General features: G+C 46.3%; 1 protein-coding gene across 1 annotated transcript in view; it reads left to right on the top strand.

Moving 5' to 3' along the window:
- tyro3 (TYRO3 protein tyrosine kinase) overlaps positions 1 to 18,924 on the top strand; it is a 79,148-nt gene extending 60,224 nt beyond the window's left edge. The window contains exons 14-19 of the mRNA XM_055640982.1: positions 724 to 816; positions 3,678 to 3,799; positions 5,927 to 6,036; positions 10,412 to 10,571; positions 12,205 to 12,341; positions 18,279 to 18,924. Of these exons, the coding sequence (XP_055496957.1) occupies positions 724 to 816; positions 3,678 to 3,799; positions 5,927 to 6,036; positions 10,412 to 10,571; positions 12,205 to 12,341; positions 18,279 to 18,648 (992 nt within the window). The 3' untranslated portion in view covers positions 18,649 to 18,924. The remainder of the gene's footprint in view (positions 1 to 723; positions 817 to 3,677; positions 3,800 to 5,926; positions 6,037 to 10,411; positions 10,572 to 12,204; positions 12,342 to 18,278) is intronic.
- Positions 18,925 to 22,992: the final 4,068 nt, after the last annotated feature.

Below are 22,992 nucleotides of genomic sequence, written 5' to 3'. Positions count from 1 at the left end.
CCTTAAGAAAGTTATGAAATGTCTTGGGATTTTCCTTAATATTCCACCCAGCATAGGTTTGCACCCCATCTTTGTCATCCATTTCCTTAATTACCCCTCCCCCCCCAACATTCTATATCTTTTCCTATTTTTAGATCTCTACATCTGACAGAGGCACCCATTTTCACTCTTGTCAACCCTTGTCCAACATTCATGACATGCAACGTACCTTGGACTCATAGGCCTTATCTTTCACCCTTAATTGAACATACTGACTCTATGTGAGCAGTTCTCACTGAATGCTTGTAGACTTATTTACAAGTAGTTGCTCGCAGTTCTCTTCCAGGTCCTGTATCATCATATTACAATCGGCCTTCCCCCACTTAAAGACTTCAGATCAGTTTAGTTTATTGTCACGCGTACAGAGGTACAGTGAAAAGCTTTTTGTTGCATGCTAACCAGACAGCAGAAAAACAATACATGATTACAGTCGATCCATTTGTACATCCACACCACATTGAGCATCGATGAATCCCCACTTGGCTGTTGCGTAACATTGGGAGCACTCTCTGTAGACATGGTGGAGCAATCAAACTTTTCACATCTGAAATTGGACGTGTTTGTTCAAGGAGGATATTGAGAGATGACGAACCAAGGCGGGCAGAGGGAGGGCATTGTGAAAGATGGAGCAGGTCTGACAAAATGTGTGTCTCACATCTCTTCCTTCCTCCCTCTCCCACGCAGCTGAAATCAGTGCAACTGGGGACAACGAGGAGTTCTTGCGAGAGGCCGCCTGCATGAAGGAATTCGACCACCCGAACGTCATTAAGATTATTGGTGAGTGAGTGAGTGAGCCAGAGGAGGGAGGGTGAAGTTGACATGGCACCGGTGGGAGGGTGTAAAGTAGCGCCACCTGGTGCTCAGGTACAGAACCTACCATCCCGCCTACACTAGTTGGACAGGGCCTTGTCCCATGACATCCCAGACCATTAGCGCCGCGTCCCCACCATTGGTTCCGTCCCTGCACACCGCTCCAGATTCAGGGACAGTTTCTTCCCAGCTGTTATCAGGCAACTGAACCACCCTACCACAACCAGAGAGCAGTGCTGAACTACTATCAACCTCATTGGTGACTCTCGCACTATCTTTGATTGGACTTTACTGGCTTTACCTTGAACTGAACGTTATTCCCTTATCATGTGTCTACACACTGCGAATGGCTCGATGGTAAGTGAAGAAAGCTAATGCGAAGCGGAGGTTGGGCGATCGTTTCGCCGAACACCTCCGCTCGGTCCGCAATAACCAAGCTGACCTCCCGGTGGCTCAGCACTTCAACTCCCCCTCCCACTCCGCCTCCGACCTCTCTGTCCTGGGTCTCCTCCATGGCCACAGCGAGCAGCACCGGAAATTGGAGGAACAGCACCTCATATTCCGTTTGGGGAGTCTACACCCCCGGGGCATGAACATCGAATTCTCCCAATTTTGTTAGTCCTTGCTGTCTCCTCCCCTTCCTCAGCCCCCCTGCTGTCTCCTCCCACCCTCCAGCCTTCTGGCTACTCCTCCTTTTCCCTTTCTTGTCCCCACCTACCCCCACCCCCGATCAGTCTGAAGAAGGGTTTCGGCCCGAAACGTTGCCTATTTCCTTCGCTCCATAGATGCTGCTGCACCCTGAGTTTCTCCAGCTTTTCTGTGTAACCTTCGATTCTCCAGCATCTGCAGTTCCCTCTTAAAAGCTAATGGAATGTTGGCCTTCATAACAAGAGGATTTCAGTATAGGAGTAGAGAGGTTCTTCTGCAGTTGTATAGGGCTCTGGTGAGACCACATCTGGAGTATTGTGTACAGTTTTGGTCTCCTAATTTGAGGAAGGACATCCTTGTGATTGAGGCAGTGCAGAGTAGGTTCACGAGATTGATTCCTGGGATGGCGGGACTGTCATATAAGGAAAGATTGAAAAGACTAGGCTTGTATTCACTGGAGTTTAGAAGGATGAGGGGGATTTTATAGAAACATATACAATTATAACAGGACTGGACAAGCTAGATGCAGGAAAAATTGTTCCCAATGTTGTGCGAGTCCAGAACCAGGGGCCACAGTCTAAGAATAAAGGGGAGGCCATTTAAGACTGAGGTGAGAAAAAACATTTTCACCCAGAGAGTTGTGAATTTATGGAATTCCCTGCCACAGAGGGCTGTGGAGGTCAAATCACTGGATGGATTTAAGAGAGAGTTAGATAGAGCTCTAGGGGCTCATGGAATCAAGGGATGTGGGGAGAAGGCAGGCACGGGTTATTGATTGGGGACGATCAACCATGATCGCAATGAATGGCGGTGCTGGCTCGAAGGGCCGAATGGCCTCCTCCTGCACCTATTTTCTATGTTTCTATGAATTTCTTTCCACTGATGCAACAAAAGCTGTAACTCCACTGTAACTCGGTACATGTGACCATATACTAAATGGAACTGAACACCCGTCATGGTATGAAGTGAACCGGCTCTCAGTCATCCAATCAAAGGGATTCGCTCTCTGCCTGCCAAGAATCCTCTCCAGTGTGTAACACAGGCACCCCGTGTTGTACGTGGGGGTCACCTGCCAGAAACGCAGCGCGCAATTCAAAAAAGCGTAAATTAAACATAAACATTTAAACAGGCGTAAATCTGAGCGTGTAATTTTCAAAAATGCGGTATGTAAATTTGGATTTGGTATTAATCAACCGTGGATTATTTGAACATTCCAATCAAGCACACATAAATGTGAGGCACCAGTAATTTTAAAACCAAGGGAGATGGAATTATTTTTTATACACCCCAGGCATTTTAAACATTAGAGAATAATTAAAAATTAAACCTACACCCATAACCTGGTTGACAGGTTTCCTAGGAAATATTTTTTTTAATGAACTTTTGTAAATTGAGAGGATTGGAGCAAAGGAGGCTGAGGAGTGACCCCCTGATTGAGGTGTGTTAAGATTGTGGGATGTATTGATAGGGTAGATATTATTTTTTTATGGTAGGGGTCTCGTAAACAAGAGGGAACCTATTTTCTGTGTTTCTATGTTCATAGGTGATAGGAGCAGAATTGGGTCATTCGGCCCATTAAGTCTACTCCGCCATTCAATCACGGCTGATCTATCTCTCTCTCTCAACCCCATTCTCCTGCCTTCTCCACACAACCCCTGACACCCGTACTAATCAAGAGGTAGTAGTTTGAAAGGGAACCTGAGGGGTAAGTTATTTTTTTACACAGAGAGTGAAATATCTAGAACTCGTTGACAGAGGAGCTGGTGGAATCAGTTATAAACACTGGGTTTAAGCAGGCATGGCATAGAACAAGATGATCATAATAGGCAAGGCATAGAACAAGGCGATCATAATACAGGCTAATGGGATTAGTGAGGTTAGGCAAAGTGGTCGAGATGGATGTGGTGGGATGAAGGGTCTGTTTTATTGCTGCACGGCTCCAACACGTTTAGTTAAGTTTAGAGAAACAAGCCCTTCGGCCCACCGAGTCCACACCGAATCTGCCTCCTAATCCCATTTTCCTGTCTTCTCCACATAACCCTTGACACCCGTTCTAATCAAGACTTGGCCTTAAAAATATCCACTGACTTGGATGAAAAGATATCCACTAACTGGCAATGAGGTCGACAGATTAACTACCCTCACCATTTCTTTTCTTCCTCACTCTCCTCGCTGCGTAGGGGTGAGTCTCCAGAGTCGACCGCATCGCCGGCTTCCCGTCCCCATGGTCCTGCTGCCGTTCATGAAGCATGGAGATCTGCGCACCTACCTCGTACTCTCCCGGCTGGGAGACCAACCAGTTGTAAGTCTTCTTCTTCTTCTTCATGCGTATGGCGTGCACAGCCTAAAGTTGTAAGACAACTCGTTCTATTTGATCTTTATTTGATTGTGCATGCCGGGTTGATTGCATTCGCCGAAACAGGGCGGACCACGTGAAGGTTGCAATCTCCCTACCCGTGTAAGTCAGTGCTGGCAACACTGAGGCCTGTCCTCTTGCCTAATTGTTGAAGGACATTGTAGCATTGAAGTTGAATCGATCTGCTTGTTATATGGTGGTATATGGTGCATTGTGGTGGTACATGGTGCATGGTGCATTGTGGCGTGGCATATTTGAGGTAGGAACTCTGGTCCTCTCCCTTGTTGAGATCTCTGTGGCTGTCTCGTCCCACTGAAGACACAGAATGAGAACAGTCCCAGGCTCCCGCCTTGAAACATTGTGTGTATCATCTTGTCCATGCCGACCAAGATAACCCTCTAGGCTGGTCCCATTTGCCCATGTTCAGCCCATATCCCTGTAAATATTTCCTTTCTATGTCCTGTGCAAGTGCCTTAAATGCTGTTATAGTGCTTGCCTCAACTACCTCCTCTGGCAGCTCGTCCCACCGTCTTTGTGAAAAAGCTGCCTCAAACGTTCCTATTAATTTATCTTTCCCCTCTCACTTAAACCTATGGCCTCCGGTTCACCCACTCTGGATAAAGGACTCTGTGCATTCACCCTATCTATTCCTCTCATGATTCTATACACCTTTATAAGATCAGCCCCCAGCCTCCTATGCTCCAAGGAATATAGTTCCAGCCTGCCCAACCTTTCCCTATAGCTCAGGCCCTCAAATCCTGGCACCATCCTCATAAATCTTACAGCTTAACGATATCCTTCCTATAGTAAGGCGACCAAAACTGAGCACAATGGAATGTGCTTGATGTGCTGAATGGTCTAATTCTGCTCCTTAACGGGCTGTCCCACTCACCTTAAATGGTTAAACGGTTGCAACAGTTTATGGTAAGTCCTTTAGAGAGCGTGGGGGGGGGGGGGGGGAGAAGAGTGGAGACACTTTTAAGAAGTTTAATAAAGTTTAACGGGCATTTTATCTACTGGTCGGTTTTCCCTGGTCCCGAAAACTCCAATGAGCCAATCAAAATGCCCGGTCAGCGAAGGAGATTGCCTACAGCTGCCCTCGACTGCCTGTAACTAAATAGCGACCCTACTCCACTACACTATGAGTCGAAAAGACCTGTGCTGACTTAATTTTACTCGCGGAAAAATTTTCAACATGCTGAAAATTTTTCCGCGACCTAGCTGAGACCACAAGTATTCGGAAAATTCCCTTGAGCATGAAGGAGAGTTCCAGTGATCTCATAGGACCTCCTAGGACCTCGTGTCGACCATGCTGCGAGTTTGAGTCGAGGGCAAACTCGTCTAAACTCGCAGCTTAGGTCACCGCAGTGGGACAGCCCCTTATCGCTTATAACCTTATGACCAAATACTCCAAATGTGGCCTTACCTACGCATTATCCTTTATCAGTACAATTGCAAGTCACTTTTCAAACACCACCGAAGCACTTGGATGCTTTGATGTACCTGACTTTCTGCACAGCCCTGCCTGCCTTTAACCTCCCATGTTACATTTTCTGCAATTGTATCTTCAACTTTCTCTTTTCCACCAGCACTCCAATTAAAAAAAACAAAAATCAATAAAACTCCAGATGCTTGTCATTTAATCTAATTAATTCAATTCAATTCAACTTTAATGTCATCGCACAAATACAAGTATGAGTACAACGAAATGCAGTTTTACGTCAGTCCGTAGTAGTTGTACATAAAGGAAAAAAAAAAAATAGAAAGAGAGAAGATACAGAATACTCAAGAAATACAGAATAATTAAACAATGGGGACGGAGGGACCAGAGACTTTGACCAAAACACTTTGTCTTAGCTCACCCTTCTCAAACCATTTTCCATGGCTCGATTGTTTTTATCTCCATTTCCAACTGTAGGATATTTGGCATAATCTCACTAACATGCCTACATTGGAGGGTCTATTCTATCAACACCTACCCCCACACCCACCTTCTGCTCCCCACCTCCCCTTAGCCTCATATTCCCTAGTTTGGATGGGTCCTCTCTCTAACTCTCTTTCGTTGTCTTTCAGGAGATTCCTTTCCAAACACTGTTGAATTTTATGATCGATATTGCCAAGGGAATGGAGTACTTGAGCAGCAAGAACTTCATCCACAGGGATCTGGCCACACGCAATTGCATGTAAGTGGGCACTTATTGTGTGGGTTGGGGTGGAGTGGGGTGAACTAACTGTATGCTCTGCTTGGTGGGACGATGAAATAGTTGATAAAATTTGAGTATGGTAGGTGGCACGGTAGAGTTGCTGCCTCACAGTGCCAGAGACTTGGGTTCGATCCCGACTACGGGTGCTTGTCTGTCTGGAGTTTGTACGTTCTCCCTGTGACCTGCGTGGGTTTTCTCCAAGATCTTCTGTTTCCTCCCACACTCCAAAGATGTACAGGTTTGTAGGTTAATTGACTTGGTATAAATGTAAATTGTCCCTAGTGTGAGTAGGATAGTGTTAATGTGCGGGGATTGTTGGTCGGTGCAGACTCGGTGGAACGAAGGGCCTGTTTCCGCTCTGTATCTCTAAACTAAATTACTAAAATCCGAACGGCCTAATCCGCCAAAATGATTTAAAGATGGCGGCTTTGATATGAGGGCGCAGCCTGTGAACCATGTGGTGAGAGAGGAGTGACGTGGGCTTGAGGAGGCAGTAACGTGTCTGGACTGTGGGAATGTAGGTGAATGAGCAGTGAGAGCAGAGAGGAGCCTGAGGCGAGGGAATGAGGAAAAGCTCAATGGTGCAATTGATAGCAGAGTGTGTGCAGGTGAATTACAGGCAGGTATTTGACAGTTTATTGTTTATTATTGGTCAGTAATTTTACAGTTTAGAAAAATATATTTATTGATAACTGATTTTTGTTTTCGGGGCTAGTGTTTGTATTTTGATGTTAACTTAATATAAAACTAATCTAAAACAAAATTGGATATAATTATTTGCCTCACACAGTAGATCTTTCTGCCAAACCCAATGGTACTTGATTGCCACATGTAGCTAATCACGTGAACTTTGTCGTTTTGCATACAGTCCAGTAGAATCATACTACACATAGCACAACCATAAATGAGTACAAATTTCAGTGTAATGCCCCTGTCCCACTTAGGAAACCTGAACGGAAACCTCTGGAGACTTTGTGCCCCACCCAAGGTTTTCTTGAGGTTCCCGGAGGTTTTTGTCAGTCTCCCTGATGGTCGAAAGTGGTTTCCGCTTCTTCTATGTTCCGCCAATTATTTCAAAAAATTTAAAACCGGCCGCGACTAAAAATAGGTTGCCGTTTTTAAAATCGGTAATTTTTTAGTCAAAGCCGGTTGCGATGCTAGTTGAAGGTGGTTGCCGGAGGTTGCAGGTGGTTGCCGGAGGTTGCAGGTGGTTGCCGGAGGTTGCAGGTCATGGAAGGTAAGATGTTCCACTACCTGCAACCTCCGGCAACCACCTTCAACTAGCATCGCAAAAACCTCCAGGAACCGCAACGGAAACCTTGGGTGGGACGCAAAGTCTCCAGAGGTTCCCGTTCAGGTTTCCTAGTGAGACAGGGGCATAAGAATAGTAGAATTCACTGAGGCAGTACACAAAGAGTCAGCACATTTCCAGTGCCATCATGTGCCCTTTTCAAGGTTCAATTTCTTAAAACTGTGGAGACCTACCTTGGCCATAGAGGCCTGTAGTCTTCGTGGGTCAGTGTTGCAGAGGTCAACCCGGCCTGGTGATGCTGTCAGTGTTCCCCACACCACGGCGTGCCACTGCATGCTGCATCTGATGCCATCTCCTGGTCGCTGCGAGACCTCCAGCACCCACCCTGCTGACACCTCAACCATGTGTCTCATCTGGACTGTACCTCACGGGCATTCGGCATCATCTTCCTTGAGCAAACCTGCCTCCGGGCTGGTGTTTCCACCTTGAACCTCTCATTTATTGAGTCTGTAAGGGGCAGTGAAAATAGTTTCTGAACATTTGTTCACAATCAGAGAGACGATCTCCTGAAACTGATTGTGTCCAATGACTGCATTGTCTTCACCCGTCTATGAGGATGAGATTAAAGCCTCTTGCAAGGCTGTCAGAATAGCACCTTCAAGTATTAAGGGAGGAGAACAGGAGTGATACACTTGTACGGTATTGGTCAGAAAGCATTTGGAGTATTGTGAGCAGTTTTGTCGCCCCATATCTGAGGAAGAATGTGCTGGTGTTGAAGAGGGTCCAGAGGAGGTTTGTAAGAATGATCCCAGGAATGAGGATACAGAGAGAGTACAGAGGAGATTTACTAGAATGTTGCCTGGGTTTCAACAACTAAGTTACAGAGAAAGGTTGAATAAGTTAGGTCTTTATTCTCTGGAGCGCAGAAGGTTAAGGGGGGACGATAGAGGTCTTTAAAATGATGAGAGGGATAGAGAGTTGATGTGGACAAGCTTTTCCCTTTGAGAATAGGGAAGATTCAAACAAGAGGACATGACTTCAGAATTAAGGGACAGAAGTTTAGGGGTAATATGAGGGGGAACTTCTTTACTCAGAGAGTGGTAGCGGTGTGGAATGAGCTTCCAGTGGAAGTGGTGGAGGCAGGTTCATTGGTATCATTTAAAATAAATTGGATAGGCATATGGATGAGAAGGGAATGGAGGGTTATGGAATGAGTGCAGGCAGGTGGGACTAAGGGAAAAAAAGTTGTTCGGCACGGTCTTGTAGGGCCGAAATGGCCTGTTTCCGTGCTGTAATTGTTATATGGTTATATGGTTAATGAGTTGGTTAGCATATGATGAGCATTTGAAGGCACTAGGTCTGTACTCTCTGGAGTTTGGAAGGATGAGGGCAGAACCTCATTGAAACATACCGAATTGTGAAAGGCCTACATAAAGTGGATGTGGAGGGGATGTTTCCACTAATGGGAGAGTCTAGGATCAGAGGCCATACCCTCAGGATTAAAGGACGTTCCTTTAGAAAGGAGATGAGGAGGAATTTCTTTAGTCAGAGGTTGGTGAATCTGTGGAATTCATTGGCACAGAAGGCTGTGGAGGCGATTAAGGTGGAGATTTACAGATTCTTAATTAGTAAGGGTGTTATAGTTTATGGGAAGAAGGCAGGAGAATGGGCTTGAGAGGAAATGATAAATCACCACAAGATATTTAGTCTTATTCTGAGAAAGAGTGATCAGGATTAATGCGGACTGTGAAAATAAGACAATTGGCAGGAGCCCATCACAGATTTATAGACATTTACAGAACTTTCTCCAAAAGTCAGCACCTCAGCAGTGCAGCGCTCTCTGTGTACTGCTGCAAACTATCAGCCCAAACATTAGCGCACAAGTCTTTGGAGTGGGTCTTGAAACCAAAAGCTACCGTCCAAAGGCAAGACTGAAATATAGCTGTCAGTTAAATTTTTAGTTTAGTTTAGAGATACGGCGCGGAAACAGGCCCTTCGCCCCACCGATTCCACGCCGGCCAGCGATCCCTGCACACTAACTCTATCCTACACACACTAGGGACAATTTACATTTATACCAAGCCAATTAACCTGCAAACCTGGACGTCTTTGGAGTGTGGGAGGAAAACCGAAAAATTTGGGGGGAAACCAAGCGGTCACGGGGAGAACGTACAAACTCCGTACAGACAGCACACATGGCCGGGATCGAACCCGGGTGTCTGGCGCTGCAAGCACTGTAAGGCAGCAACTCTACCGCTGCACCATCGTGCCGCCCTGTTAATGATAACACTGTCGGTGAATGTTGCGGAGGCGTGGAACATGGAATCAGCCGGGTGGTCAATGGACAATAGACAATAGGTGCAGGATTAGGCCATTCGGCCCTTCGAGCCAGCACCGCCATTCAATGTGATCATGGCTGATCATACCCAATCAGTACCCCGTTCCTGCCTTCTCCCCATATCCCCTGACTCCGCTATCTTTAAGAGCCCTATCTAGCTCTCTCTTGAAAGTATCCAGAGAACCTGCCTCCACCACCCTCTGAGACAGAGAATTCCACAGACTCACCACTCTCTGTGAGAAAAAGTGTTTCCTCGTCTCCGTTCTATATGGCTTACTCCTTATTCTTAAACTGTGGCCCCTTGTTCTGGACTTCCCCAACATCGGGAACATGTTTCCTGCCTCTAGCGTGTCCAAACACTTAACAATCTTATATGTTTCAATGAGATCCCTCATCTAAACTAAACTCCAGAGTGTACAAGCCCAGCTGCTCCATTCTCTCAGCATCCTGCCATCCCGGATATTAACCTTGTAAAACTACGCTGCATTCCCTCAATAGCAAGAATGTCCTTCCTCAAATTAGGGGACCGAAACTGTACACAATACTCCATGTGTGGTCTCACTAGGGCTCTGTACAACTGCATTTCAGACATTCATAAACTTATTCATTCATTCATGCATTCATTCATTCTACATGTCCGCGCCGACCAATGATCACCCGTACACAAGGTCTATCCTACACACACTCGGGGTAAATTACAGAAGGCTATTAACCCACAAGTCTGCACGCCTTTGGTTATTGTGAATGCATGAATGTTTTTCTAGGCTGGACCAAGATATGCGTGTGTGTGTGGCAGACTTTGGCTTATCCCGGAAGCTGTACAGTGGAGACTACTATAGACAAGGGAGCATGAGCAAGCTGCCTGTCAAATGGATTGCACTGGAGAGTTTGGCAGATAATGTTTACACAGTTCACAGCGATGTGGTAATGTACAATGTCCATGCATACCTATATGTATATAGATAACACCTGTTACATTGCTCAAGTGTAGCCTATGACTTTAGTCACCGCTTTGATCTTTAAGAACACTAAGATCTTTAGTTCAGAGGATAGTTAATCTTGCGGAACTCATTGCCACAGAGGGGTGTGGAGGCCAAGTCAGTGGATATTTTTACAGCAGAGACGGACAGATTCTTGATTGGAACGGGTGTCAAGAGTTATGGGGAGAATGCAGGAAAATGGGATTAGGAGGCCGAGATCAGACATGATTGAATGGCGGAGTGGACTCGATGGGCCGAATGGCCTAATTCTACTCCTATAACGTGAACTTGTGAAATAGGAGCAAGAATCATAAGGTCATAAGTGATAGGAGCAGAATTAGGCCATTCGGCCCATCAAGTCTATGCCATTCAATCATTGCTGATCTATCTCTCCCTCCTAACCCCGTTCTCCTGCCTTCTCACGATAACCCCTGACACCGTACTAATCAAGAATCTATCTATCTCTGCCTTAAAAATATCCATTGACTTGGTCTCCACAGCCTCCTGTGGCAAATCCAGATATTCCTGAAGGTTATCCTGATGAACCATTGGCTAGAGCCACAAGCAGCAGACCGATGGGCAGAGGGGCAGAGCAAAACTGCACTTGTGCCTCATGTGGCTGTTCATGCCGCAAACCAATTCACGGCCTGTGAAATACAGCCAACTAACCCCAATAAAGCTCCACAAACACCAATACAAATGGGTTGCAGCGTGGAAATGTATCTTTTCACTTTCACTAAAAGTGCAATGCAGAGGTGGGCACGCTGCAATCTTCCTCTGTAATGGTTGCACTGACCAAATTAAATATCTCATACCACAGTCAGCAATTAAAAAAAAGACATTCAGAAGTAAATGAACTGGTATCAGCAAAGCTGAAGACAGAATGGCTGAAAACCTCATTTAGTTCCCATGGAGTTTAGAGAAGTAACTGTGTTGTCCCAGTCTTTACCCTCTCGCCAAATGTCCTCAGCTGGCTGTAAGCACCAGATAGTTATAGTTGTGGAAGAACCCCATCATCAACACCGAGCAATTCAACTATAGGCCACGAATGCTTATGTAGGAAGGAACTGCAGATGCTGGTTTACACTGAAGATAGACACAAAATGCTAGAGTAATTCAGCGGGACAGGCAGCATCTCTGGAGATAAAGGAATGGGTGACGTTTTGGGTCGAGACCCTTCTTCAGATTTCTTGTTTAAGAAGGAACTGCAGATGCTGGAAAATCGAAGGTAGACAAAAGTGCGGGAGAAACTCAGCGGGTGCAGCAGCATCTATGGAGCGAAGGAAATAGGCAACGTTTCAGGCCAAAACCCTTCTTCAGACTGAAGCACTTCAGCACTTTGTCTACCTTCAGATTTCTTGCCTGGTTAGTGAAGGCCCCATACTAGAAATTGCTTATATTCCGGTCAGTGATCTTGTAGATAGAGCCAGGATGTTTGTTATAAGAGGGCTTTCCTTTAATCCATTGTCCCTATCACTACTTGTGCCCAGCACTTAGTGAGATACGTTTGACTAAGCTGGTGTACTTTGCGCATGTTTTCTATATTTAACTGCGTGTTTTTGAAATTTGGATTCCAGTGGTCATTCGGGGTGACCATGTGGGAGATAGCAGCGAGAGGGCAGACCCCCTACCCAGGGGTTGAGAATGCAGAACTCTACGACTACCTCATATCGGGACAGAGGTTGAAGCAACCCTCAAACTGCTCCGATGAATTGTGAGTACGGTCCTCGGCAAATTTACTACTCCGATGCAAATCTGTGTGCATTCCTAGCTAACATCTACTCTGTACATGCTGGTCGACACGAGACCGCAAGAAATTGTAGCGAATTGTGTATGCAGCCCGGACCATCACACAAACCAACCTCCCTTCCATTGACTCAATTTATACCTCACGCTGCCTCAGCAAGGCCAGCAGCATTATCAAGGATGAGTCGCACTCCCACTGTCCACTCCCACTTCTCTCCTCTCCCATAGAAACATAGAAAATAGGTGCAGAAGGATGTCATTTGGCCCTTCGAGCCAGCACCGCTATTCATTGTGATCATAGTTGATCGTCCCCTATCAATAACCCGTGCCTGCCTTCTCTCCATATCCCTTGATTCCACTAGCCCCTAGAGCTCAATCTAACTCTCTCTTAAATCCATCCAGTCATTTGGCCTCCAGTGCCCTCTGTGGCAGGGAATTCACATCAGGCAACAGGTATAGGTTTGTACTCTCTAGAATTTAGGAGATTGAGAGGGGATCTTATAGAAACTTACAAAATTCTTAAGGGGTTTGACAGGCTAGATGCAGGAAGATTGTTCCCGATGTTAGGGAAGTCCAGGACAAGGGGTCAAAGCTTAAGGATAAGGGGGAAATACTTTAAAACCGAGATGAGAAGAACTTTTTTCACACAGAGAGTGGTGAATCTCTGGAACTCTCTGCCACAGAGGGTAGTTGAGGCCAGTTCATTGGCTATATTTAAGAGGGAGTTAGATGTGGCCCTTGTGGCTAAGGGGATCAGGGGGTATGAAGAGAAGGCAGGTACGGGATACTGAGTTGGATGATCAGCCATGATCATATTGAATGGCGGTGCAGGCTCGAAGGGCCGAATGGCCTACTCCTGCACCTAATTTCTATGTTTCTATGTTTCTATGTATAGAAGTGTGAAAACGCACACCTCCAGATTCAGGGGCAGTTTCTTCCCAGCTGTTATCGGGCAACTGAATCATCCTACCACAACCAGAGAGCAGTGCTGAACTACTATCTACCTCTTTGGTGACCCTCGAGCTTTCCTTGATCGGATTTTACTGGCTTTACCTTGCAGTAAACGTTAATCCCTTATCATGTTCCTGTACACTGTAAATGGCTCGATTGTAATCATGTATTGTCTTTCTGCTAATTGGATAGCACGTAACAAAAGCTTTTCACTGTACCTCGGTACACACGACAATAAACTAAACTGAGATGAACTAAACTGAACTCCCAGTCAAAACAACCCTTCATTTAAAATTCAGCTGCTTAATGTTAAGGTGCAGTGGTTCAGCTGGTGGAGCCGCAGTCTCCCAGGACCAGAAACCCCGGTTCCGTCCTGACCTCGGGTGAAGTCAACATGTAGTTTGCACGTTCTCCCTGTGACCGTATAGTATGGGTTTCCTCCAGGTGCTCCCGTTTCCTCCCACATCGTAAAGACGTGCAGGATGTAGGTTAATTGGCCTCTGTAAATTGTCCCTTGTGTGTAGAGAGTGGATGCGAAAGTGGGATAAACAGAAAGGCATAATCAATGATCGGCGTGGACACAGTGAACTGAAGGGACCACTCCTCTATGTATTAATCAATCAGATAAACACCTCTGTGCCATGCTCATCGCCAGCCCTGTGACCTCACATAAACTATAGACCACAAACCACAAGCACCTCATAATCTGCCTTGGATTTGATTCATCTACCATCCTATCATCTAAAGGCCCTGAACTCTGAAATTCTCCCTTGGACCAGCTCCGCCTCGCATTTCCTTTCACGGTGTTTCCCAAATCTTACTCTTTAACTGTTCACTGTTTGGTCACTTGCTTTAACATCTCACCAGTTTTAATTATAATTGTACTGGGAAATCCCCTGAGACGTTTTGCTATTTTAAAACAATTTGTGGAAATGAATGTAGTTCTTAGGTTAAAAAGTTCTCAGTGCTATGAACAAAGGGCAGGGTTGGATATAGTTATTGTTATTAAATAATGGGGTCAGGAGAAATTTGTCTTGTAAAATGGAGCAGGGTTATAGATAGGCCTCTTGTGTTTGATTAATGTCGTGATATTCTGTTACATGACGAGATTTTAAATGGGTGCCGTTGATTATTGCAGAAGGCCAGATTCTCTTGCGAAACCAATTCCAATGCAATAAAAACAGAATGTGATGGCCATATTGCATTAGAAGAAGGGTCTCGACCCGAAACATCACCCATTCCTTCTTTCCAGAGATACTGCCTGTAACGCTGAGTTACTCCAGCAATTTACGTCTGTCTTTATTTAAAGTCCTTCAGAAATCCTTCTTTGAGGATCCTTCTTAAAGTCTTAATCCTTCTTAAAGTCCTTTGTGTTTAGTACAGTTGTCAGAGGTTATGGGGGAAAGCAGAGGATTGGGGTTAGGAGGGAGAGATAGATCAGCCATGTTTGAATGGCAGAATAGACTTGATGGGCTGAATGGCCTAATTCTACTCCTATTTCTTATGACCTTATAAATGATTAAAAAAGTACGGAATGGACTTGATGGGCTGAAGGGTCTGTATGACCATGACAACATATCAATCTCTGACATTTCTGTCACCTTCAACGTGATCCTACCACCAGTCAAAATCTTCCCATCCCCATCCCTCTCTGCAGCGACCTCTCTCCCCACAACTCCTTGGTTCAGTATTCAGTATTTCAGTAGTCAGTATTTACTTTAATGTCATTTTAACTGAGTACTTGCATACACAGATGAATCAAAAAAATTGTTCCCATCAGTGCGGTTAATAAAAACAGAATAAATACATATAGCTTTAAAAATTAAAATTACCATATCTAAAATAGGCCCAAAATTTGAAATAAAAACAGACATTCAGACCGAACAGTGGCTTTGCTTTGACAGGTGCCTAGCTGTCAAAGTATGGGCGAGGTTAGATGTGTTGGTGTGTGATATATGGGGAGGGGACACAGTCCGTTAACCAGTCTTATTGCCTGTGGAAAGAAGCTGTGTAGCATCCTGCTGGTTTTGCAGCTGATGCTCCTGAACCTCTTCCCAGATGGCAGAATGGAGAAGATGTGGTGTGATGGATGATAGGGGTCCTTGATAATGGAGATGGCTCTGCTGATGCTCTGCTTCTGATAGATCTCCAACAGGAAAGGGAGTGAGGCACCAATGATCCTGCTGGCTGTCTTCACTATCCTGTTAAATTGGTTTTGCTCATAAGCCTTGCAGCTCCCAAACCAGGAAGTGATGCCGTAGGTCAATATGCTCTCGATGGTGCCCCTATAGAAGGTCCTTAGATGAACAGTAGGGAGACCTGCTTTCCTTAGTCTCCGGAGAGGGTGGAGCCGCTGCTGAGCTCTTTTGATCACTGCTGTGGTGTTGGTCGTAGAGGTCAGGTCATCCGCCAGGTGAAGTCCCAAGAACTTCACACTGCTGACCCTCTCCACAGCAGCTCCATCAATATGCAGCGGAGTGTGATGTTGTTTTCCAGCCCTCCTGAAATCGATCACCATTTCCTTTGTCTTTTCCACATTGAGGATGAGATTGTGAGATCTACACCACTCTGTAAGCAGCTCCACCTCCATCCTGTACGCCGACTCATTATTGTCACTGATGAGACCCACCACTCATCCCTCCCCACTCAACCTGCCCCTCCCCAGAATCTCTGCCTGAAACCGCTTCTCTCACCTCCATTCTGGGACCCCAGCAGTCCTTCCAAGTGTGACCGAATTTCACATGCACCTCTTCCGACCTCGTCCACTGCAGCCGTTGCTCCAGATGTGGCCTCCTTTTTTACGTAGGCGTAGATTACGTACCATGCGTAGATTAGGTGACTGTTTTGCCAAACACTTGTACTTTGTCCCCCAAAGCCATCTGGATCTCCTGGTTGTTAACTTCACTTCACATTCCCATACCAGGTTCTCTGGCCTCTGCCTTCTCTATTGCCAGAGTGAATTCTCCAATTTCAAGTAAACCCCCCCATCTTCCCTTCACACCCCCTCCCCTCCCCTCTGTGCACACACCTTCCTCCCAGTAGACCATTAAAATGCGGCACGGTGGTGCAGCGATAGAGTTGCTGCCTCACCGCGCTTGCAGCGCAGGAGACCTGAGTTCAATCCCGACTACTCGTGCTGTCTGTACGGAGTTTATACGTTCTCCCCGTGACTTGCGTGGGTTTTCTCCGAGATCCTCAATTTCCTCCCACACTCCAAAGACGTGCCGGTTTGTAGGTTAATTGGCTTGGTAAATGTTTAAAAAATTGTCCCTAGTGGGTGTAAGATAGTGTTAATGTGCGGGGATCGCTGGTTGGCGCAGATCCGGTGGGCCGAAGGGCCTGTTTCTGCGCTGTATCTTTAAACTAAATTAAACCATCGACCTAAACCTTTCCTCTCTTCATTACGTTCACCCCCCCCCTCCTCAATACTTGCTATCAACCCATTTCCCTTTTATCCCCCTTCTTTCTAACCTCCCCCACCCCCTTCCACCCATATCCCTCCACTCCAGTTTTAAATTTCACTCCTCTTCCTTCCTTGTCTAACATATTTTTCTCTTCATTTCTCCTCTACCCTCGCTCACTATGCCTATCACCCCCCCCCCCCCCTTCCCCCCCTCCTTCACCTGTATCCTCATCTGTATCCGCCTATCACTTGCCCGTTTTTGCCCCGTCCCTGCCTCCACCAGCTTTTTCCTCCACACTTCCAACTGCCTGAAGAAGGGCAAATAGCTGGAGTAACTCCGCGGGTCAGACAGCATCTCTGGAGAAAAGGAATAGATGATGTTTTGGGTCGAGACTCTTGTTCAGAGTCCTGACCTGAAATGTCATTTGTCCATTTCTTTCCACAGTGGCTGCCTGAGGCGCTGAGTTCCTACAGCAGCAGATTGGTTTTTTTTGCTGTAGATTCCAACCTGTGCAGTCTCTTGTCTCTCTAATTGAGTTGCGTTCCCACTACATCCTGATTCTAAATCGAAGTGGAAATAGCTGGGGAAACGCAGCAGGTCAGGCAGCATCTGTGGGAAAGTAAACAGTTAACGTTTCAGCTCTGGGACATCTCAGTGACTGGGCAAGAAAAAAAAAATCTATTTTTTGTATCAAATAATGTGTTTAATTATGATACAAAACAAAACCGCGGTGACATACCCACCACCCTAGTACAAACTCACCAAATTATCTAATCACTACATTTTTGAACATCTATGCTACAATCCTTATTGAGGATACACTCCACCCCCCGTGGTGACCTGCAGTCCTGGAAATCCCCCAGGGAGCCCGTGGACAGCGTTTGGTCCCTCTCTAAAACTACACGGGCACGGACGTAACCCTGGAAAAGGGGCAGGCAGCCGGCTGGGGCAGAGCCCCCTTCCGCCTGCTGCCGTTTCTGGCGGTTTTCCACCTTGGTCAGGCCCAGGAACAACCCAACCAGGACATCTTCAGCCCTACCCTCTCCCCCACGCACAGGGTGTCCAAAGATGAGGATGGTGGGTGAGAAGTGCAGCCAGAACACCAGAAGGCAAGAAGCAGCCCCTTTAGATACTGGAACAGGGGCTGCAACTTCACACACTCCATATACACGTGGAACGAATACTCTCTCAGCCTGCAAACGGCGCAGGCTGCTGGCGAGTCTATGAACCGCGAGAGAACCAGGTTGCAGTACCCTCCTCCCCAGGTCACCAATGTAGAGGGGGAGAATCCCTGCATAGAGGGACCCCCACTGGGAAGGGGGGGTTGGGCTCAAACAAGCTAGTTTTCAGCAGGTCAGAAAATATTGGACTTGCTACCCAAAACCATTGGAGGAGCTGCAGATAAGAATCGATATGATGGGAATGACAGAGGGTAGTTAGGGACTGAATGGGTGCTCTTTGGTGACCTTGGAGATGCTTCATGGGGAACGTCATCTCCCTGTAGCCGATCGGCTGTTAACGAGAGCCTTTAACCATTTGTGTTGAGACAGGTACCACCTCATGCAGAGATGCTGGCACACTGAGCCCAAGCTCAGACCCTCCTTCGAATCTTTGAGGGTGTCACTGGAAAATCTCTTGCGGGGCCTTTCCCCAGTCACAGAGCAGCCCCAGCCTTTCTACATGAACCTACGGAAGGGGGAAGGAGCTTCGGAGTGCAGTACGGTCTGCAGCACGGCTTGCTGGGAGGTGGAACAGAGCGGAGGCAACATGGACGGCCCAGCTGTAGTGGGCACCTCTGACTACCGATATGTGACAGCCCCTCTGAGCTTGTTGGAGGACGCAGCGTACAACCTAGCAGGTGGGATGGAGAGCCATCCACACGATGGGCAGCTGGAAGACCAAGTCGTTATTCATCTCTAACAACCAGAAAGCTGGGCCTAATCGACGAGCAGTGCAATAATGACGTGAAACTGGGGCTAAACACCTCAGCTGTGCCTTGACGTATCCATATGAACATGGATCCAACTCCTGGAGGTTGACTGGTTTCCGTGGGATCCAAATCCCAAAAGACTCAAGAATTATGTTGTTAATTAAAAAAGGATGATAAATTTATTGAACATGAAATATTACTTACTGCACAGTTTCCTCTGCAAAGTTTTTCTTTGATTTGAATTAAACAGATTTTTTTTAATTAAAGTTCGGTCTCTTTGGTGGTGATTGAATGAGTTTCACTGTTGGAGTAATCGCTCTGGAGTAAAACGTCGGTAACCTTCATCAAAATGTTGACAAATCCCACTGGCCTGGCGTCTGCCTCAGTCATGGAGTCCAGGACGTGAAGATAGACACAGAAAGCTGGAGTAACTCAACGGGTCAGAAAGCGTTTCTGGAGAGAAGGAATGGGTGACGTTTCGAGTCGAGACCCTTCTTCAGACTGAGTCAGGGGAGAAGGAAATGAGAGATACAGACGATGATGTAGAGAGATATAGAACAAATGAATGAAAGAAATGCCAAAAAAGTAACGATGCTAAAGGAACCAGGTTAGCTGTTTGCTAGTACAGATAATGAGACTCAACAAGACGACTTTGAAACTGGTATGACTTGGATGGGGGAGGGTTGGAGAACGAGGGGATGATGCAAGGGTTACCATTAGAGAAGTCAATATTCATGCCGCTGGGGTGTAAGCTGCCCAAGCGAAATATGAGGTGCCGTTTGGCCTCACTCTTGACAGTGGAGGAGACCCAGGAAAAAGGTCAGTGTGGGTAGGAAGGAACTACAGATGCTGGTTTAAACCGAAGACAGACACAAAAAGCTGGAGTAACTCAGTGGGACAGGCGGCATCTCTGGAGAGAAGGAATGGGTGACGTTTCGGGTCGAGACCCTTCTTCAGTCAGTGTGGGAATGGGAAGGGGAATTATAGTGGTTGGCAACCAGGAGAACAGGTAGGTCCAGGTGAACTGAGCGTACACTGTTTGGTAGGTGAGAACGGATACAGACAATGAGACTTGGTTGAAACCAGCATCTGCAGTTCCTTCCTACACAGTCCAGAATGTGATGTGGGGAGGGGAAGGTGGGGGATCCACAGAGCTAGGATTCAAACGGTGAGGTGGCTCGAGCCACAGGGGGTGGGGGGGTGGGGTGAGAAGTCCAGAATATGTGTGGGTTTGTGACCAGAGATAGGATCTAGGGTGCTTGGATATTTTCTGCTCCCTTGAATCTCATCAGGTTTGCTGGAAAAATATATTATACCACCGTGACAAAAAAAAAGAAGAAATAAAACTGTAGACGCAAGGAACTGCAAAGGACACAAAGTTCTGGCGTAACTCAACAGGGTCAGGCAGCATCTCCGGAGAACTTCTTCTAAAGATTGGCCCCAACTGAAACATCACCTACCCATGTTCTCCAGCACTTTGTGTCCTTTGAAATAAAATAGCGTTTGGCTGACAATGGAGTAACAGCCAGTAATGCAAGCGACTCTTCTGGCAACAACAATATTCTACGGATGCTGGATCAGTGGAGGTTTGAACTGGCTGAGGAGTTTGTCAGCTGATGGGAAGGAAGGAGAGCAGAGGGGAAGGGATAGACACAAAATGCTGGAGTAACTCAGTGGGACAGGCAGCATCTGGAGCAATGGGTGACGCTTCGGGTCGAGACCCCACTTCCGACTGGCGCACATTCCTACACATGTGTATTGGTCACAACACCACTTGAAATCGGTTGGTTTTAATGCTAAGGAAGAAATCATTTTGTTTGCGATTTTTCGACCAAGTGTCATAAAATGCATCAGGACCAATTAAATAATTTGAGGTGTGCTCATTCTTGCAGTGTCGAGAAGATCGTAGCCAATCTACACACAGTGAATTTGCACAAATATAAAATAATACCTGAGTCATAGAATCATAGTGATACAGTGTGGAAACAGGCCCTTCGGCCCAACTTGTGTTGTTACAAGATTTACAGCGATATGAACTCCCTTGGTCAAATATTGGTATTGGCTTATTACTGTGGTTTTGCAAGACAGTGGAAAATATTTATTTTACTATTCATGCAAATCATACTATACGTGAGTACCTCAGGTAGTGCCAAAGATAAAATAAGCAGAATGCAGAATATAGTGTTGCAACTGCAAAGAAAATGCAAATTAAAAAAGTGCAAAGGCTGCAAGGTAGATTGGAAGATCAGGAATTCATCCTTGGCTTATGAAAGGTCCATTCGTCATCTGAGAACAGTGGGAAGAAACTGCTCCTGAATCTGGTGGTATGTGCCTTCAAGCTTTTGTGTCTTCTGCCCAGGGGAGGGGAGTAGGGAGAATGGTGTGAGTGGTCCTCGATTATGTCAGCTGTATTTCCTGAGGCAACGTGAGGTATTAATGGATTTAATGAGGGTTAATGGTGGGGGGGGGGGGGGGGGGGGGTTGCGTGATGGCCTAGGCTGTGTCCACAACTCTTTGCACTTTCCTATGGTCTTGTGCAGAGCAGTTGCCAAGCTACGCTGCAATGCATCCAGACAATAGAAAGGGTTTCAACCCGAAATGACACCTATCCATATTCTCCACGGATGCTGCCTGACCCGCTGAGTTACTCCAACACTTTAGTGTGTTTTTATCCATCCAGATAGGATGCTTTCTGTAGTTCATTTATGAGGCATGTTTATGTTTTTGTGGACGTGGTGTCAATGTGGTCGGACCAGGTCAAATTGTTGGGTCGTGTTTACATCTGGAGTAGTTCAGCGTCATTGATATTGACTGAGGTGTGCTTTTTGCCCCACTTCCTGAAGTCGAATCCCAACTCTTTCATTATATTGATATTCAGGGAGAGATTGTTGTCTTGACACTATGCTACTAAGATAGACACATAAAGCTGAAGGAACTCAGCGGGTCAGGCAGCATCTCTGGAGAGAAAAGGAATAGGCGACGTTTTGGGTCGAGGCCCTTCTTCAGGCTGAGAGTCAGGGGAGAGGGAAATGTTACTAAGCTCTGGTATTACAGAATGTTTACATCCAGCTAACAGTGTAAATGGGGTCAGTGTAATTATTCATCCAGAAGGCAGCATTTTCAGCACTGCAGCAGTCCCTGCGCATCGGCCTAGATTGTGCACTGTAACTCCTTTGCCTTGAAACCAAAGACCCTCGTTCTGAAGAGAGCTATCCACAGAACGGCAGCTGACATCACCGCATTATTACTCTCCCTTGCGCACTTTGCTTATGTTAATCCTGCTGCGTTAATCAAGATGATTAATGTGAACGACTCGATGGAAAGACAGTTACACTCCCTTTAAGTACAGCACTTAATTCATTAACACCCTTCCAGCCGGTGGTAATGGAGCAGAAAATCACAAAATCTATCCGTTACCTCGACTGAGATTCTAATGAAAAGGATACCAATATCACAGCTTTGTTCAGCAATATTATCTTAACCCTTGCAACTGAAACCATGGTGGAAAAAGTCCAGCTAAGTAGAAGCCGTCAATGCAGGCTGTAGGTACATTGAGGAATTATAGAATGTAACCAGATTCGCTTTGAACTCTCTATCCAAACCATGGACCCCCAGCACCAAGAAGGATAAGAGCAGTTTGTGTTTGAGTAATACTAACATGCAAACAAGTTCTTCATATCATTGGGAATTGGATGTCATATACTACTTGGAAACAGACCTTCGGCCCACTTGTCCAGGCTGACCAAGTTACCTACCTTGCCCAGCTCTCAAAGTCTTTCCTAAGTACTGTACTGGTCCAAATGTCTTTTAAACGTTGCAATTGTACCTATCTCTACTATGTCGGCTCGCAATTTGTTGCACGTTCCCACTACCCTCTGTGTAAAAACTCTGCCACTCAGGTCTCCATGAATCTATCCCCTCTGCAATGCACCGGGACCACCACTGGGTCTGGGTAAGCCAGTTCTGAATCCAAACTATCAGGTCACTGTGGGTCCCATGCATCATAATCCCTGGTTCAGCCTACCATGAGATCAAATGTCATACTACAGTACATGAAGACAGCATCCACTGCTGCACCCTCATCGATCACCTTCGTCATCTTTTCAAATTCTCCATCAAGTTTGCAACACATGACTTGCCCTGCACAACGGCGTACTGGCTGACCCTCAATCCGCCCATTCTCTTTCAAATGCAATTAAGTCCGACTGTCACCCAGAAAACACATCGGTAGTCCTCCTGCCATTCCGCCTTCTCCCCCACGATTGTAGGGGGATGAATCACCAGCCATGCATGTCTTTATGGATGAGGGGGGACCTCATTGAAATGTACCAAAT

The sequence above is a fragment of the Leucoraja erinacea genome, chromosome 9, assembly GCF_028641065.1.
Source record: "Leucoraja erinacea ecotype New England chromosome 9, Leri_hhj_1, whole genome shotgun sequence".
NCBI classification, from domain to species: Eukaryota; Metazoa; Chordata; class Chondrichthyes; order Rajiformes; family Rajidae; genus Leucoraja; species Leucoraja erinaceus.
Note: the sequence above shows the minus strand (reverse complement) of the source record. Positions and strands in the feature narration are given on the sequence as shown.